This window comes from Somniosus microcephalus, chromosome 20, assembly GCF_052327205.1.
Source record: "Somniosus microcephalus isolate GS21.2 chromosome 20, FLI_Smic_1.0, whole genome shotgun sequence".
In the NCBI taxonomy this organism is placed as follows: Eukaryota; Metazoa; Chordata; class Chondrichthyes; order Squaliformes; family Somniosidae; genus Somniosus; species Somniosus microcephalus.
Genome location: NC_141006.1, coordinates 33716932 through 33735567, shown reverse-complemented (window position 1 = coordinate 33735567; position 18636 = coordinate 33716932). Strand labels below are relative to the sequence as shown.

The 18636-nt window shown below is 45.1% G+C and overlaps 1 protein-coding gene across 4 annotated transcripts in view; it reads right to left on the bottom strand.

The window, feature by feature from the left end:
• Window positions 1–18636, bottom strand: part of LOC147103114 (angiopoietin-2-like) — a 221696-nt gene that overhangs the window by 102671 nt on the left and 100389 nt on the right. For all 4 annotated transcript variants that reach the window (XM_085962431.1, XM_085962432.1, XM_085962430.1 and 1 more), the window contains one exon: window positions 483–638. In XM_085962431.1, coding sequence (XP_085818557.1) covers window positions 483–638 — 156 coding nt within the window. The remainder of the gene's footprint in view (window positions 1–482; window positions 639–18636) is intronic.

The window sequence follows — 18636 nt, the reverse complement described above, 5'->3', positions numbered from 1 at the left end:
GCAGTGCTGAGGGAGTGCTGCACTGCTGGAGGTGCCGTCTTTCGGGTGAAACGGTAAACCGAGGCCCCATCTGCTCTCTCAGGTGGACATAAAAGATCCCATGACACTATTTCAAAGAAGAGCAGGGGAGTTATCCCCGGTGTCCTGCCCAATATTTATCCCTCAATCAACATCACCAAAACAGATTATCTGGTCATTATCATATTACTGTTTGTGAGAGCTTGCTGTGTGCAACTTGGCTGCCATGCTTCCTACATTACAACAGTGACTACACTTCCCTTAAAAGTACTTAATTGGCTGTAAAGCGCTTTGGGATGTCTAGTAGTTGTGAAAGGTGCTATAGAAATGCAAGTCTTTTTTTCTTTCAAATTCAATTCAATCTTAAAAATACCTTGAAGTTCGCAGTGTAATTGGTTTAGAACAACAGATTACTGAACTGGTGACTGCTCCTTTAATGTTACTTGGTTAAGTGAAAGGAGTACCTGTGTTTCCACATCAATGAGCTTGCGAGTTTGTTCCGCAGTTTGAGTCAGGAGATTAGTTCCTATTTCCAACATGGCTGCGGTCTGGTTCTGCACCACATTCCGGTGGATCTCCACTATCTCAGTCTTCACGCTGTCCTGAATATAGTTTTCAAGCTGCAATGAAATGATATAAACCACTTTATACAAGCTGGGCGAAGATTCAGTATATTAGATAAACGTACCTGGCTTGGAAATTGCACGTGACAGAAAAAAAAACTATATTTGAAAAGTTTAATGGATCTGCTGGCGTTGAAGAGGAAGGATTTTGAACATTGGAGCCTCTTTCAAAGAGGCAGTGCTGATATCAAAGCCCTTGCGAAAAAGGAATCTCAGCACCAGGATCTCTGACAAAGAGCTGAGGAATGAATTTCCACACTCGTTCGACGTACCTTCAGCAGAAGAACTGCTGAAACCCTAGAGTTAGGCAAGCATTATGGTTTATGGCATTGATCCGTGGCTCTGCAGATCTTCCACCGAAGCCTCGATGGGCTAGCGAGAGAACCGCTGCTGAAATTCACCCCCTAACTCTCGTGGAGTCTCTCCCATTCTCCCTCCAGCATACGTTGCTTCTCCGGGGTTTCCACTGATCTTCCACCAAAGTTACAGTGGGGAAATTGGGAGAGTTCCCACGGGAATTCCTCCCCAGGAATTTGTAGATCATTTCTATTGCTTTGGTTCATTTGGTTTTGAATTTAATTGAACATTTTAGTTCAAGCCAGCGAGTGATCGTTTCATTTTATATTTCAGGTTGAATAATCAAATGTCTGATTCAACTTATTTTCTTGATCATTTTCCATTTTAAAAAAATCATCACAACAATGATAATTCGCTGTGCAAGTGCGTGCCTTCCAGCCAATGTGACAGCTCCTCTGTGGTGGTGTTGCAAATATTGTCAACGCAAGAGAAGCCAATGGAATGGAGCTGCTGGAAACCATCGATGGGAATGAGAGAGCGAATCAGCTGTGCAGCAAATACATCTGCACGGGTCCCTTGAGAGACATAACTGTTACAGACAATTGGGTTGAAATTGGTTTTCGCCAGTTGCGCCAAACAGGCTCATAGCTGATTGGTAGCTCGTTTTACACAGCGGAAGAAAAAAGAATCAGGTGCAGTGTAGAACAGGCAGCTGATTCTCCCCGAACCTGCTGCGCGCTTCTGGCATACACCAAGTTCACCCTCACAATGTGAGTCAGCCAAATGTTAGTGGGGTTTTTAAGAGGATACTGAAACTAGTAAGCAAACTGCCTTGGCTACTTTTGTTAAGCAAAATGCAATAACTATTCATAACATTTCACAGACTCATTCACTTCTGTTCATGACAATGGCAAAAATGTGAAGGAATTCTACCTTTATTTATTGAAAAATTCTTGTATGGAAAACAGGGGGGGCTAAATTCAGTTGATTTGCGCCTCCCGTTAGCGCTAATGGGGCGCAAATCAACTAGTGCCTGGGCGCAGCGAAATTCAACGGGTGGTTAGCACCACCGGTGATGACATCATCACCGTGTGCAACGCCCTGCTCGCGCTCCGGCTGTAATATTGGGTGACTTACCGCCGGCCGTTATGTCCGCCGGGGTCAGGGGGGCCTATCTGCGACCGGGGCGGCGCTAGTTAAAGGAGAGGTGGATGGCAGCCATTTTTGTTGCTGGCCGCCTTCCAATACCTGCCCCCATCGCTTGTACCCGTGAAGCCCCCCCGCGGGGTGCCGGCTGCTCTCCGTGAGCCCAGCACTCCTCGGGTGTCAGGCTCGTTTGCCGGCACTCCTGATCCCTGGTGGCCCAGCCGGGTGCCTGGACGTGCTGTGCCAGGCCCCTCCCCTTTACTAAGGGGAGGAAGGCCTGCAGTACCGTGGCACGTAGCATTGCAATATTGGCTCGCAGTGCCCCAAGAGGGACACGGGGCGCTTCCAGTAGCACCCCTCCTTCCTCTCGGGGTACTACCTGGGAAAATCGGCCGCGAGGGCAATAACTTTTCGAAGGTAGCGCCCACTACCCAATTTTTACCCCCAGGACTTCTATTGTCCTTCAATCTCCACAACTTGTTTTAAATTGACATCTAAAGAAGGATTGGCAACGAGGAGGGGAAGGGAGTTGTTCTGGGAGCAAGATGCCAACCTGCACTGGTACTGTTGGTGGTGAAATATTGTGTGGTGTCAGGGGTCCAGAGAAGGATAAATATTAGAAATGGTAGAAGAAAAGGCAGACAATATATAACCTGTAAAAGAGATCTCCTGGTTAACATATATTTGTAGACTTGGCAAGACTCAGTGTACGATATTAGGACTGTTTGTCAGATTGTCGAACAGAAGAGACCCTGTTGTGCTTTTTATATCACATAGTTTGTAGAATTTGCTCTTGCAGCATTTTCACAGCACACAATCCGTACAACTGTGACACTATGTCATTACCACATTGAGAACCTTCTGCATATTTTTGTACGGTGTCGCTGCACAAAAAATATTTAAAATGTATGCTGGTTTGATACATGTATTGTTTAATTTGTATCTTGTAGGAACCAGACGCTTAAAATCGGGCTGAATTGATGGGGGTGTGGTGGGGTGTTCAGGGCACAGAGCATTACAATGCCGTGGTAATGGGACGAAAGTCTCTCTCTGAGATCAGGCAGTCTCAATCTAGTTGAAAGATTCATCCTTGCAGATATGACTCCCCGAGCACAGATTGTCCCATAATTCAGTGCTAATTGGCACTATGTTGGCAGTCTCGCTCAAAGAAGCCCCAAGGACAACTAGTAGGGAAAACAATGAAGTAGTAGAATTTGTTCTTTTGAAATTGTTGTGAAGGAGTGTTTCTCAGCCAGTACTGATGGAGTGTTTCCCTCTATCCGACCTGTGCTATATCTGACTTGGAAAGTACTTAATGGTAGCACTGGGCTCAAAATTTCAAAAATTGATCCCTGGCACCAGCACTGCTTAACTTAAAGAGTAGTAAAAAACTTGCCAGAAAGTATAAGCACAGTTCATGAAAGGTCATCAATCTGAAACGTTGGCCGTGATTTTGCCGGCGCTCAGAGAGGTGGGTCAGAGGTTAAAGTCCTATTGATTGACAGTGGGTCCCGAACTCGCTGTCAACCCACCTCCAAACAGCCTTCCCAAGTGTCAGTTCTCCGATTGGCGAATGGAGCCGACACCCAGCGGCGGGAAACGGATTAAAGGCAATTACCTGCCCAATAACAGGTACTTGTTAGTAGTTTTCAGCCTATTTTTCGATTTTCCCGCTTCTGGGTCGGGTTTCCCAATGTCCGGACACCACGCCAGGTAAGTGTGGCGTGTTGCGAGTCTGCTGTAATGTTTGTGAAAAGATGACAGCTGCAGAAGTAGTGCGAAGGATGCAATGTTGCACATGGTGAGTTTCAGAGCAAAGAAAATGTTGATTACTACATTTTTAAAACATATAGGCCTAGAAATTGGATATAGCCCCGTTTGAGGTGTTAGAACTGGCGATGCGCAAAGTTTATAGCCAGACGAAACTTATCGCCGCCTGGCGCGATATTGGGTTGCATCGCCCCCAAAGTGGATTGAGGCACTAAATCAGCCGTTGCACGGTGCAAAAGGTCAGGCGCTACTCAATATCGATGCGGACGGGCGCAGCACAGGTGAACTCAATTACAGGAAAGCACGAGACCTACAGGCGCCAGCCAGCTCTTAAAGGGGGGGGTCAGTCAGACTGAGCTTAAACACCCAACGCCCTGTAGGCCTCAGATTCCGCGCTCGCCCTTGTCTGGCGTTAGAAACTTGTGCATTATGGAGAAGGTTAGACAGAGAGCAGAGCGCTTCAGCACTGAGGCTCTGGACCACTTGATGGCTGCAGTTGAACACCGTCGAGAGGTCCTGTGTCCGGATAATGGCAAGAGGCCAAATCAGAAGGCTTATCGACGATCTTGGAGGGAGGTTGCTGTGAGGGTGAATTCCAGCAGCATGACGACCAGGACCCCTGTTCAGTGCAGGAAGAAATTCAACGACCTCACACGGATCGTTAGGGTGAGTGATGGTTTACCAAACTTGTGCTTCCCTCCATCTGCAGCTGACTTCGGGCACCCTGCTGCAATGACGCGCCAATGGCCATCTGTCAGTATGCACCCATGGCCCTTTCTGGCCACACACATGGACAGATGTCTCAAGGCCTCATGTAAGGGCTCTTGCACCATGGGGGGCATGCGATGAGGTCTCAAGGCCTCATGTAAGGGCTCTTGCACCATGGGGGGCATGCGATGAGGTCTCAAGGCCTCATGTAACAGAACCTCCCCTTCTTTCCCCTGCAGTCCAAGATGGCACAGATTAGAAAGGAGCAGCGTCGAACCGGTGGCGGACCTGCACAAGTGGTCACTCTCACGGATCTGGAGGAGAGAGTGCACCAGATACTTGGAGGACGTCTGTCTGATCCAGTGACCACTGCATCTGCCGACCCCATTACCGACAGCGAGGGTAAGACTCTCACCTTTTCCACCTGTTGCCTTCAACTTGGTCCCCCCGCCAGCATGCATCCTCAGTGTGCAGCCATGTCAGAGCCTTGCCGCAATCTGGCATGCCTTTCAGCAAACCTGTCCTTTTGCTAAAGCCACTCTTCCACCTCCCACTTTCAGATGAAGCAGCACCAACTCGGGCTCAACACGCTAAAGCTGCCAGTGCCAGTGCCACCGGAGGCGAGGACCAGGAGGAATCCGGACCAGCCGTTGCAGAATCCGGGGAGCGGAGACATCTGCAGACTGGGGATAGTAGTCCCCTGGAGGGGAGGGGGGGTGGCTCTGAGGATGAACCAGTTGCCGGACCAAGCGGCATGGAGCAACGCAGAGGGGATAGGCAAGTTCGGCCACCGTCTCCCCGCAGGGCAAGGCAGGTCGTCATGACTGCTGCACAGAGTGCAGATGAGGTCCGTTGCCCTCCAAACAAGCTCCCATTCCGATGCCAGTTGGTCAAAAGGCTTTTAGGTGTAGTGGTGCAAGTGCTTCGGACAGGGTTGAAGGTACCAAGTACTGTAAAGCTCAAATCCCAGAACTCCGCTCCACATTAACTCGCCAACTCTCTCTAGCAGCGAGCGCAATGAGCAGGCCAAGTGGCAGAAGATTCTGCAGTAGAGCTGTCCCCTTTAAATAGCACCCCCCTACTCCGAGAAGGGCCTGTTAGCCCTCCCTCGAACTGTCACTAATAGCGCTGGGCGCTAAGGCTCCGGGCGCCACCCAATATGCGCTCAGGCGCTCCTAAAAGGCGTTGCACACTGAAATGATGTCATGAGCTGCTTGCGCTCGCGGGCGCGCGCAAACACTTAGCGCAGGCGCTAAATGTATAGTCTATATCTGAGTTGGCGCTATCTTCATAGCGTCCGCCCCAACATAGCGCTTCGCCCCAATTCTAGGTCTCTTTAGGCGCTCAGCGCCGGCGCTACCAACCCAATTTCTAGGCCATACAGATTTCTTTAGCATAAATTTTTAAATCCAACTATATGTCCAGTGTCACCTCATGGGGAGAACCTCTCTCACCAGTGACAGATCGCTTCTGTCACCTCACCTGCAGCTGCCATCTATTCCAGCATATGGAGGGAGTCATTGGAGAGCCTGGGTGCAAGAGTTCACCTTTGTGCAGTGATTGTCAGTGTTTTCAGCACCTCAATGTTGTCAAACACTGAGAAATCAACTGTCAAAATAAAATTGTGCATGGTCCCTTTAAGGAAACCGGCAGATCACGGTCATCAAATGACGTCATCAGACCCGTTTCCTGTTAATTGGCCGGCAAGCCCGCAGGGCAGGATAAACAAGGTCAATCAAGGGAAAATCACATCTGTGGAGCAGAGGCAGCTGGGGGTGGGACTGGAACCTAGAAACCAGCTGTCCCGCACCCATCCTGACACTGCTGAGAAAATCGCGACCGTTAACTCTGTTTCTCTCTCCACAGATGCTGCCTGACCTGTGAGTATTTCCAGCATTTTCTGTTTTTATTTCAGTCAGGGCAGTGTTGGGGCACCAGTGTTGGCCTCAATTCCCCTGGATTTACCATGTTAGAGAATCAGTTAACGCAGTCTTGCAACAACCTCATTGCTGGCCAGAGGTCTGCTTGCACACAGACCTCGAGCACAGTGCACAGCAGACACTTCAGGTGTAAATGCATCTATCTGGCATAGTTCAGCACATCCTTCTCCAAAACCATCGAACAGAGCGAATGGTCAGAGGGATACCTATATAGGCAACACAGTATGGAGTATGATAGCAAAATACTGCGGATGCTGGAAATCCGAAATAATAACAGAAAATGCTGGAAAAACTCAGCAGGCCAGGCAACACCCGTGGAGAGAGAAATTGAGTCAATGTTTCAGGTCGAAACCCTTCATCAGGGCTGAAAAAACACAGGAAATGAAACAGATTAAAAGGCCAGTTTGGGGGCTGGGAAATGGGGATGAAAGAACAAAAGAGAAGTGAAGAGACATTAAGAGGTATTCAAAACGAGACGAGATGGTGATAGGACTAGTAAAGAGTCAAAAGATGGCTCTAGATTAGGTGTGAAATGCGCTGGCAGAATGAGAGACAGCTGCCATGTGGGAGAGAAAAAAAGGGGGAAGGGCACAAAACAAAGGTGTGGATAAAAAATATATATAAAAATGTAATAGGGGCCGAGGTTATGATCTGAAATTGTTGAACTCGATATTGAGTCCGGAAGGCTGTAAAGTGCCTAATCGGAAGATGAGGTGCTGTTCCTCAAGCTTACGCCCCATTCCCACTCAGACCTCACCATCCTCGGCCTCTTGCATTGTTCCACGGAAACCCAGCGGATGTTGCCTGGCCTGCTGAGTTTTTCCAGCATTTTCTGTTGTTATTACAGTATGGAGTATCCCTGGGGAAATGGAAGGAGTTAGAAAATGGAGCGTAGCTTTAAGAAGCTGAATGTAACTATATTTATGGCAAAGCAGCAAAACAGTAAAATAGGTCGAAAATGAACAGCAGGAATTTGCAGACAGTGTTGCTGAATGAGGTCCCTGAGTATCTAGAGTGCTGTTCAGATCCTCCAGCCAGGACATACGTTGGCTCTGAGTACAAGTGCTTCCAGGCTGCTTCATCAAGTGCACTGCGCATCGAGTGCTCCTCGGCGCCCTGTGATGTCAGTGCTGGCGCCCAAAGTGCGACAGCGCCACAGGTGTTGAAGATTACATTATCGGCTCCATTGCCCTCTCCAAAGGGCCAACATTTGATCAGCTATAAGACAAAGATTGCTGGGGATATGTTCAATCTCCCTCGCAGAGACACAAAGCTAACAGGAAACTGTCAACAGAAGCCAGGTTAAATTGTTACTATCACAGGGCTGGCTCCAAATTAAATGGGAGGAAAATAAAAATTCTTAATAAATTGACATTGGGCACATACACCCCTAATCGCAACATGCACAATTTTCAAACCCGAGTAATTCATCTTGTGAAATAAAACCTGAAAATGCTGGTAATGTTCAGCAGGTTAGTCAGCACACTTTACCAGGTAACAATACCTCTTTGATATGAAAAAAAAAGTGTCTCTAAGTTTGTCTTCCTATTCAGTACTCTGATATCATTCATGCCTCCCACATTCCCTGAGGAAGCAGTGCGTCATACTGTAACATCTTTTGGCTGAACAAAGGGGTGGTTACATTCAGAGAAGATTCATTACACAGGGATAATTTTTTTATATCCCCCCCCCCCCCTTTCTGGTTATAGTGTTCCTTAAACCTTTGAGTACTGAACGTCCTTTGCTACTTTCAATAGAGAGGAGGCTGATATAAAAAAATAAAAATGGACACAGATAGAAAGGGATTTACTTCCATCTTCTACATATTATAAAGTAGGTTTAGAAAAAGTTTAGTATCACAGAATATCACTTCCTCTGCAGAATTCTCTGAGCAAAAAAACAACATGATTTTGTTATGTGCTGTTGACAGGTAGATACCACACTTCAGACAGTAACCCACTACTACACTAGCCCCTTAAGGAGATAATTTTTCAGGACATTAGGCCCATGAAGCCCATTCCATTTTGTAGATCTTAGTCCCACCTATCTCTTCCTCATCATATCCTTCAGTTCCTTCTCTTCAGAACATAACCAATCATCTCGGAGTCCAAATTAACATTCTGTTTCAACAGACTACCCTGGTGTGTTATTCCACAAGGCTAATTGTCCTGACCCTTGTCCTGGGGAAACGCCCAGTTCCCCAGTGAAAAGGCCATGGGAAAAATATCAGGGACGCAGTTTGCCAGATGGCCGTTCCTTTTACATTGCCCTGGGATTTTATGGGGGAAGTTGAACTGCGTCTGCACCTGCAGCAGGCACAGGCTTGTCAGAGCCATTTAAGTGATTTAGTTTGGGGCGTTTCTGGCCACCCACCTCCTTTTCGGGATTGGTCGCTGGCTGGGTACCCAGGACAGAGGCATCACAAAAACATGGCAGTGTGTGGGAACGAGCATTCACATTACCTGAGTACCTCACATGTTCTTTCTGCGCAGTCTGTGAGACCAGCACACGATGAGTTAAAAGCTAAAACAGCTTTCTGCTGAGTATGGGTTGTAAATTGTGTTAGGGTATTTTAAAGCAAATGTATCTCCACAGATCAGAAGGCTGACCTGCGTGCCTATCAGGTCAGGAATCAGTTCACTTGTGTTTATGGTAATAAATGATGGGAAAAGTTTATGACGGCAATCAGATCGCTTGTGTTTATGGAGATGCATGTTTGTTGGTTTTATGTTGTTATTCTGTTGGCATTTATATGTATCTTTGATGTACTATGATTTATTGGTGGCATACACAGAATGTAGTGATCAAAGGTGATATATAGTATAAGATTGTGAGTGAGTCTGTGTTTTAGCAGCTCGCTCTCATACTGGAATGGTGTAGTATGGAAAGGCCTGTCTGCTCACACTGGAATGGTGAAGTGTGATACCTCAGCAGCAGCTCATACTGGTTGTGGATGGTATGAGGTTTCAATAAAAACTGATCCTGCATTACTACAACTGAGTGTGTGTGTAATCTGGCATTTTAAAGTAACAAGATGAAAAAGAACAAGAAAGCAGTCCAACACTGTGGTCTGTCCCCAGATCTCTGCCAGTTGGAGGGCCCGCAGGATGCCCGGGGACATTTAAGGCGAGGCATTTGCTTGACATTTTTAAACCTCTAGGCCCCTCAGGTGGTTGCAGTCTGATTGGGACCTTTTCGCTGCTGATCTCCAATGAGGGTCTCGATCTCCAAGGCCCAGCACAAACTGCAGGCCTGAGAGGCCGATGACTCTGCCTCGTTTTCCAGCCCCTTCCACTAATGCTAGGCCCTGCCAGGGGGCAGGCTTGTGCCAAGGGTGCCCCAGACCATTTAAATGTCCAAGGGTAGGCTATCCCAGTTATCCTGGGATGTACTACAGGTATGCTGCTCCTGTTTCACAATGGGGTGGGGAGAGGGAAGAAAATACACATTGAGTGAAAGAATTCAGCCTTCCTTCTCGTATGACTTTGTTTCTTCCTAACCTCTTTGCTTTTAACCTATGACCCTTGGTATTTGAACCCTTTGTCGCCGGTGATGTGACTCGACATTGCGCATTCACGTACTGTGAGAAAGTTTGTAATGCAGGCAGGCATGGATGTTGCCCCAGTCGGTGTCCATAGCAGAAAGATCCAACGCTGTTCTGAAGTGGGAAAGACTAACGGAGTTTTCCAACTTCTAGAAATGAACAAAAATATAAAACAAAGAAATGCAACCAGTCCAAAGGAAAAAAAACTAGCAGGAAGGATAAAAAGGAAGGCACAATACAATGAGGGGACTTTGAAACCTTATAAAAGCAAAGTTTCAGCAGTTAACTTAAAACAACCGAAGCCCAAAATCCACATTAAGTGCCTGTCACTCCTGAAGTACCCAATCATACATTATTTATTCTGCTGCAGAAAAACCAACTGGGAAAGGTTTAATGTACACAGAATAGTTGGGCTGGATGGGGACATATCGTTACATTACAGCCCAGGGGTTCAGATGACATCATAAACCATAACAGCAAGCCTTCCTGTGTCACTTCCCTCTTTTATCTAAGGGATGGGTCATGAGTAATGTTGAGACGCGATAGTGAAAACTGGCTTGATAACTTGGAAGTGACTTCATTGCCAGCGGATTGCAGTCAGCAGCTACTCAAGGAAATAATAAGCTTATCTCACTGCTTCCGATGACAATCTATTTCTAATATACATTTGAAAGACGCAGTTGCTTGCACTTTACTGAACACCTATTCTGTTTCATGAATAGAAACTAGGACTGCTATCTGCACCCACTGTAAATTTCTGTTAATATAATTGAGTGGCCAAAATGTCATTTACTTAACAAGAATTTGTTAAATGAGTTTGCAGTTTCAAGGAATCCCAAGTGTGGAGCTACAAAAAAATATCTTTCCTGTTCCCACAGCAGATCTTGTTTGAATCATTGCCTTTGCTGAGTTGTCCTCACTCTGTCTTCATTCCTTCTGCTGGGGAAATCTGGACTGAAAGATTAATCCGCAGTCAACGTCAATGTTTGTGAAGCTGACAACCGGCAGGCCTAACCTGGTCCACACATTCCGCAGAAAAACCCAGAGACTTAAGCAATGGCAAAAAAGAAAGGACAGTGAATTAAAGAGGAAAGATTCTTTTTTAGAGAAAGAAGAAAATGATCAGATTCAACATCCATGATCTAGATGATGGTTATAATTGACACAAGAAGTTTTATAATGATGATAAGGTAAATCAGCAGTGTTTGGAATCATTTTCCCATTTTATGTATTATATTTTAAAACTTACTCAATTCTTTAATACTCATGGATTTCTAACACAACACTGCGACTGCAAATATTCCTCTGCCTGGGACCAGTCTGGAATGGTATGATGCACAATTGTGTAGCAACAACAATAACAACTACTTACATTTATATAGCGCCTTTAATGTAGTAAAATGTCCCAAGGCACTTCACAGGAGCATTATGTAACAAAATTTGACACTGAGCCACACAAGGAGTTATTAGGACAGATGAGGTAGGTTTTAAGGAGTGTCTTAAAGGAGGAAAGAGAGGTAGAGAGGTGGAGAGGTTTAGGGAGGGAGTTCCAGAGCTTAAGGCCTCGGCAGCTGAAGGCACGGCCACCGATGGTGGAGCGATGAAAATCAGGAATGCTCAAGGGGCCAGAATTGGAGGAGCGCAGATATCTCGGAGGGTTGTAATGCTGGAGGAGGTTACAGAGATAGGGAGGGGCGAGGCCATGGAGGGATTTGAAAACAGGATGAAAATGTTAAAATCAAGGTGTTGCTCAACCGGGAGCCATTGTAGGCCAGTGAGCACTGGGGTGATGGGTGAATAGAACTTGGTGTGAGTTGAGGCGGGGCGGAATCAGGCGATGTTACGGAGGTGGAGGTAGGCGGTCTTACTGATGGATCAGATATGTGGTCGGAAACACATCTCGGAGTCAAACACGACACCAAGGTTGCAAAAAGTCTGGTTCAGCCTCAGACAGTTGCTAGGGAGAGGGATGGAGTCATTGGCCAGGGAATGGAGTTCGTGGCGGGGAGCAAAGACAATATCGTTTTAATAGTGTCTAACTTATGGAAAACAAAAGTGAACAAAGAGGCCCATTCATCAGAAGCTGAACCATAGGCGATTCAGCTTAACCGACAGGTAGTGTTGGGCTCAGATTCTCGTGCTGTACATCAGCTATGGAAGTAACAAATCCACCAGAGTTGTGCTGTCTCAGTGTTCCTAGCTCACGACATCAAGGAACTGCTAACTTTCTTTGACTTTGTTTTCTTTTTGATATGCTAAAATCCTGAATAAAAGTACCTGAAAAAGAATCATATTCTTCCAAAAAATAAAGCGACTGGAGATCGTCACTGTTTCTTCTAAGAGCCAACAAAGGGGGATTCTAGCTCAGCTATCTATTCAAATAACAGATAGCTCAGTCCTAACAGAACTGGAACTGCAGTGTTCCAGAATTTAGATCATTTATTCTAAACCCATCTGCATAGCCTTTAATTTCCTTCATAACCACATGTTCTTCCAACTTTCTTTGAAGGGATTAATCACCCTAGTATTAGCTCCTTTTTAGTGAAGGCCAATTCCACAGATGTGGAGAAAAACAATTCTTTGCAATTTTAGTTTTCATTAATGCTTATTAATTTTGTATTTGTTTCCTTTAGTTAGACACTACAAAAAGCAGTTAATGATTATATCCTTGTATTGTCATATGTCAGAAGTATCAAAACGTGAAACATTTTATGGCATTTAAACAGAAACCGCTCAATTGTGGAAATGTTATTCCATACAGCTGGATTATTAAGCGATGGGTTATAGAAAATGGCTAAGTTGTTTCCAGATGTCAATTTAGATGGAAAACTATAAATTACACAACTTGTAAACAGCAAGCACTTGATGTCAAGAGGTTTGAATATTTTTTATCAGCTTGTTTTGATCAGTTTGAAGAGAAGCGTCCCGTGCAATTGAATTCCTATGTGTATTACTAAATGTTTTCTGTTCCGAGATTACTTTGACTATTTTAAATTAACTCCTTTTCATGGTGACATTCAGAACATTGACCAAGTTATTTGCTATTGTGGTGGAGCCACTAAGGGACTCCAGTCAATTGTATATAATTCCCTTTAATAATATGTTGGTTACAGCCTGAGTCTGTATCTTTGTTTTCACTGTTTACATGTACAGAGCGCGATCACTTTAATAGCGCGGGTAAACGCGATGGCGTCACGCCGCTCATCACGTGATCCCCACCGGCGGGAAAAATGTGATGACGTCATGACGTCAGCCACGGGACCGCCCAAGCAGTCCTCGTGGAGCCGCCGAACTGACTAGACCTATATTCGATGTTCTCCTGTAGTTATCTGTTAAACTCTGTTACTTTTCATTAAACCTCGTTTATTTGATCGCCTGAGTGGACCTCAGTCTTTTGGATAGGAACTAGACATTCCAACACTATGACATTTTGGTCATTTTCTTAAAGGATACCCATTCATTTTCCCTCTACCACTGTCTTCTTAGGCAATACAACCTAATGCCAGAGATAGTGGGTGACCTGCTCCCATGCTACAGCCACTGACACTCTCAACAGACCACAAGTGCCTGCCACGTGTGCATGAATAGGGTGAGAGGACTGTAATCTTAGGCATATTCAACCAGTCGACCAACAACTCCAAGTGTTAAAATATGCTGTGAACTTAAACTTGCTACATCTCAGTGACTGTTGGGAATTGAAAGCTTCTCCAGGGTTGTGTTTGAGAAGAGCTTGGGAATTTTATTTTTTAATATTTTGCAGCACTGATTTGTGTGACGGTCGCACCGACACTTGTTAGAATCGGAACATTGTGGCTGTGGCTCATGATCTATCTGGTCAGTCTCATGTGTAAATAAAAATTGTACTTCACAGGGAGGCGTCAAGTATCCTCAACTGGAGTCAAACCTGTCACTCAGTCTTGTGGAGTTCTTTTACACTAAAGAAACATTACCGCCCCATCAGGGAGCTTTCAGACAAGTTCACATCCTGGAACACCCAGCAACAGTTCGTTCTGGAAACACTGTTACCATGCCGACATATCAACAGGCCATTTGTTGTGTCTGTTGAAGCACAACCTTTTTCAATATGTGTTTCCATTTACCTTCACAATTACAAAACCTGTTGGATGAGCAGCCATGACCGCAGAGAATACTCTTCATCTCCTAAGGGCAAAGTAGCCAGTGTTTCATCTCCTACGAACAATTTAATCGCTATGGACTACCACACAATGAAGACATCATGTTTTCTGGCTAAAGATCAGTGATATGCATAATAATATCATCTGAATATTGAATACAACTCCTTTCTATTTATGTGGAACCTGGGATTAATATACAGAGCTCCGATTTGCACATGGGTGCATTTACAATGCCCTGCGGTCTAAGGAACCCTGCCATCCAGTTAAAGTTCTGCACGTTGTCCAGCTGATGCTTCCTCTCCACAGGGAAAGTGATGATGGCATCGCCCCTTTCAAACATAGCATTTGCCATTTGCGCAGTTATTTTTTGCTATGGCAGATGTTCCCTGGCCTTTATTGCAAGAGGATTTGAGTATAAGAGTAAAGACGTCTTACTGCAATTATATAGGGCCCTGGTGAGACCACACCTGGAGTATTGTGTACAGTTTTGGTCCCCTTACCTAAGGAAGGATATACTTACCATAGAGGGAGTGCAATGAAGGTTCACCAGACTGATTCCTGGGATAGGGGGATTGTCCTATGAGGAGAGGTTGAGTAGACTAGGCCTATATTCTCTAGAGTTTAGAAGAATGAGAGGTGATCTCATTGAAACATACACAATTCTTACAGGGCTTGACAAGGTAGATGCAGGGAGGATGTTTCCCCTGGCTGGGGAGTCTAGAACCAGGGGTCACAGTCTCAGAATAAGGGGTCGGTCATTTAGGACGGAGATGAGGAGAAATTTCTTCACTCAGAGGGTGGTGAATCTTTGGAATTCTCTACCCGTTGAGTATATTCAAGACAGAGATAGATTTTTGAATATTAAAGGAATCAAGGGATATGGGGATAGTGCAGGAAAGTGGAGATGAGGTAGAAGATCAGCCATGATCTTATTGAATGGCGGAGCAGGCTCGAGGGGCTGAATGGCCTACTCCTGCTCCTATTTCTTATGTTCTTGTGTTCTTATGGATTGGACGGCTTCAGTAGTATGAAAGCTTCATGCTGTGGTAACCTTCACTTCTACGGGAAGAGCCGTCCCTGTTGTAGATGTTGCCTGCAGATCATCCTGCAACAGTTGGCACAACAGTGTGGTAGCCCCTCTTGTGAACCAGATTTGGTGAAGACACATTTCCTCTGACATGCTCAGATATGTTTGTTGGGGTCCACAAGCATAGATTACCAAAGAATAGAGGGGCACTGCCAAAATGCCTCTGGTGTCAATGCACCTACAAGTATTGGCGCCTCATGGATGCCTTTTCCTTTTGTAATCATACAACATGATCAGAAACCCTAAAGGATACCCACCCTTATAACTGGCAAAAGCAACCCAAAATAATGAAGGAAAATATTGGCAGGAAAAACCTCAAAAATAACAGAAGCCACTTAGGAAGAAAAATTAGAGCATGGTGCAAAATCCAATTACAACACACGCAAAAATAAAATCTGTGGAATAATGATATCCCTTCAAGAAATGAACTTGAACAAATCAGATCCCAGGATCACTGCTGCGCTCAATTAACATCAGTGGGGTACACGATGGGATGGACCCTCGCCCGAAGTCAAGTGAAAATCTCTGAGGGAAATAATGTAAATAAATATTCTATGAAAATGGGGTTTGTGCCTGCAGTGCAGCCTCTTTCTGGCCTCTAAAAACTGTGCATCGCAAAATGTACCAGGTGCCCTCGCAGGGCCTCGTAAAGTCAACCCTTATGATATATGGTTTAAGGAATGTACATACCAGTAGTATACAGTGGTAGGAACTAATGCCCAACAGTATCATATGAGGAGTAATTTTAAGTGAACCTATCCAGCAGGAGACTGGCAGGATCGGATCGATCGCCTGTTTTACACCCTGCCCAATTTTACTTACCTGTGGTTAAATTTCTGGAGATTGCTTCAGGAAATGTCGATACATCTTGGTCCAAAGGACAGACAAGGCCAAAATAATAACTGCCAAAAGTATGACAAATACCTACTTGTACTCTTATAGTCGCAGATATTTTGAAATGACGTGCCCGGGATGAAAGGTTTCAGTAAAAGGGGAGGAAGCACAAAGGAAAGGAATTGCGGTTAAAGCAGATCACTTTGATGAGCTCCCAACGTCGGTTTTCGTTTCCTGTGACCGCAGCAATACCCAATGAATAAGCCTGTCTATGAGCACTGTGCATGCAGTTCAGCACAGACCGCAGTGTCATTTGTTTAAGACACAGAATCATAGAATGGTTACAGCACAGAAGGAGGCCATTCGGCCTGTCAAGCCCATGCCGGCTCTCTGCAAGAGCACTTCAGCTAGTCCCACTCCCCCGCCCTTTCCCCTAGCCCTGCAAATGTTTTCCTTCAGGTACTTATCCAATTCCCTTTTGAAAGCTATGATTGAGTCTGCCTCCACCACCCCACCAGGCAGTGCATTCCAGATCCTCACTACTCGCTGCATAAGAAGCTTTTCCTCATGTCGCCTTTTGTTCTTCTGCCAATCACCTTAAATCTGTGTCCTCTGGTTTTCGATCCTTCTGCCAATGGGAACAGTTTCTCTCTATCTACTCTATCTAGACCCCTCATGATTTTGAACACCTCTATCAAATCTCCTCTCATTATTAAAGGCCTAAATGACTATGTTATCCAAACCCCAAGTGTGCTAGAAGCTTGTAACAAAATCCCAATTCTCTTGTTCTTCATATAATATGTAATGGTTAGTTTATACCTAAATAAAGCGATTAGGAAATTAGGCAGGTCAAGAGAAATGTCATTTCCAAAAAATTCACAGAGAGCAGCTGTAGACCGTAGTAGAATTAAAGATCGAATAAACAAATATCGACTCCAGCAAATAACATACCCATCATGTCTGCCAGAGTATTCTTGAATAAATATTTTTGCAAATTCACTGAAACAATTAAAACCGAAGTTTTCACGGAAAGTTTCTGGAACACTCCCCAGTATCACAGCCTGAATACATACTTTCTTTTTTTTTACGTACATGTGTACTTTTCCCCAGCATTAACCTCTATTTGTCCTAATCGCTTTATTTGGGTATAAACTAAACATTACATATTATATGAAGAACAAGAGATTGGAATTTTGTTACAAGCTTCTAGCACATTTGGGGTTTGGATAACATAATCATTTAGGCCTTTAATTAAAAAAATGCATGGAGAATGGGAACTTAAACTGTGTACTCAAGACAAGAAGGACTGAAACTGTCAAGCCTCGAGAGAGACCAGTAATTGGAATATTTACCTGCTTGCCCCAACTCACACTGAAAGAAGTTAATGCTGTGTTGATTAGCCCTTTTAAAAAGCTGTCTGGATACTGGTTAAGGTTGAGGTGGAGAATGGATTTAGGTAGCTAAATTCTCTATGGATCCAGTCCTGTTGGGACCATGGGAATGACATCCTGTGCAATACAACCGGTCAGAGTGAGTAATGTATGACGCTAAATTGATGGCTCAGAGTTTTCACTAAATTACCTTCTGTAAGGGTGGGGGAAGGAAGAGTCAGGGGAAAACTTTTATAACATTTGCTGTCTTGCTGGAAGTTTTATTGGATTTATTCACAGCCCTCAGGAGATTAAATAAGTTAGAGATATTTCATGTTACAGTAAATTGGACCTGTCTTTTCGAAATCATTGGCCTTCATGGAGCAAACTACCTTTTTTTTTCATTTCATACTTACTTACATTATTGTCAGAGATTTGTGATTTCATCCCACAAATCTCCCCAGGGGCAGAGAGAAGAGGTTTGGACAGTGGGGCCCATTTTCATTATCGGGGACATTGGGCGGTGGAGGCACCGATCACTTCCCCCAATATGTCATCGGCAAGAGGCCCAAGCTCCTTTGATGGTCTTATTTGCATCTGAGCGGCGAGCGCTAAATCGGCGGGCGGGGGGGGGAAGCAAGCAGGAAATCAGATGGCTCCTCCACGGAGCAGAGCTAGAAACACAAGCTTAAATATGAAACGAGGCAATGACGGGAGGGGGGGACACGGAGGGACTGGACAGAAGCCCACTGTTCTGGTAAGCAGCCTGAAATGCTTCTTTTAAGGGCCGCTGACTATGCCACTCTACCCCTAGTACCAGCGGGCGGAGCAAGTACTGTGTAAACTGGGCCCATTGGTACCTGAATATTGCTTTGGCGGCCTATGCATGTCATTGTTTTGTATACGTTAATGAGGTGGTAAGTTCGGCATGGGTCATTTTCGGTGCACTCTCACCTCCTTCCCGCCCAGCGGAAGCAATGAGAATGGGCCTCTGGGCGCTTTAGTTCTTTCCTCCATGACATATTCCTAATATTTTATGATCTTTGTTTAAAAGAAATTGTAATCTAGCCCTATTGGGAACCCAGGTTACTAGCTTTACTTTCGTGGCTTTACAGGACTCTTCTCCGTTCTCAGAAGGGAGGCTGAACTCATTTGGCAAATTC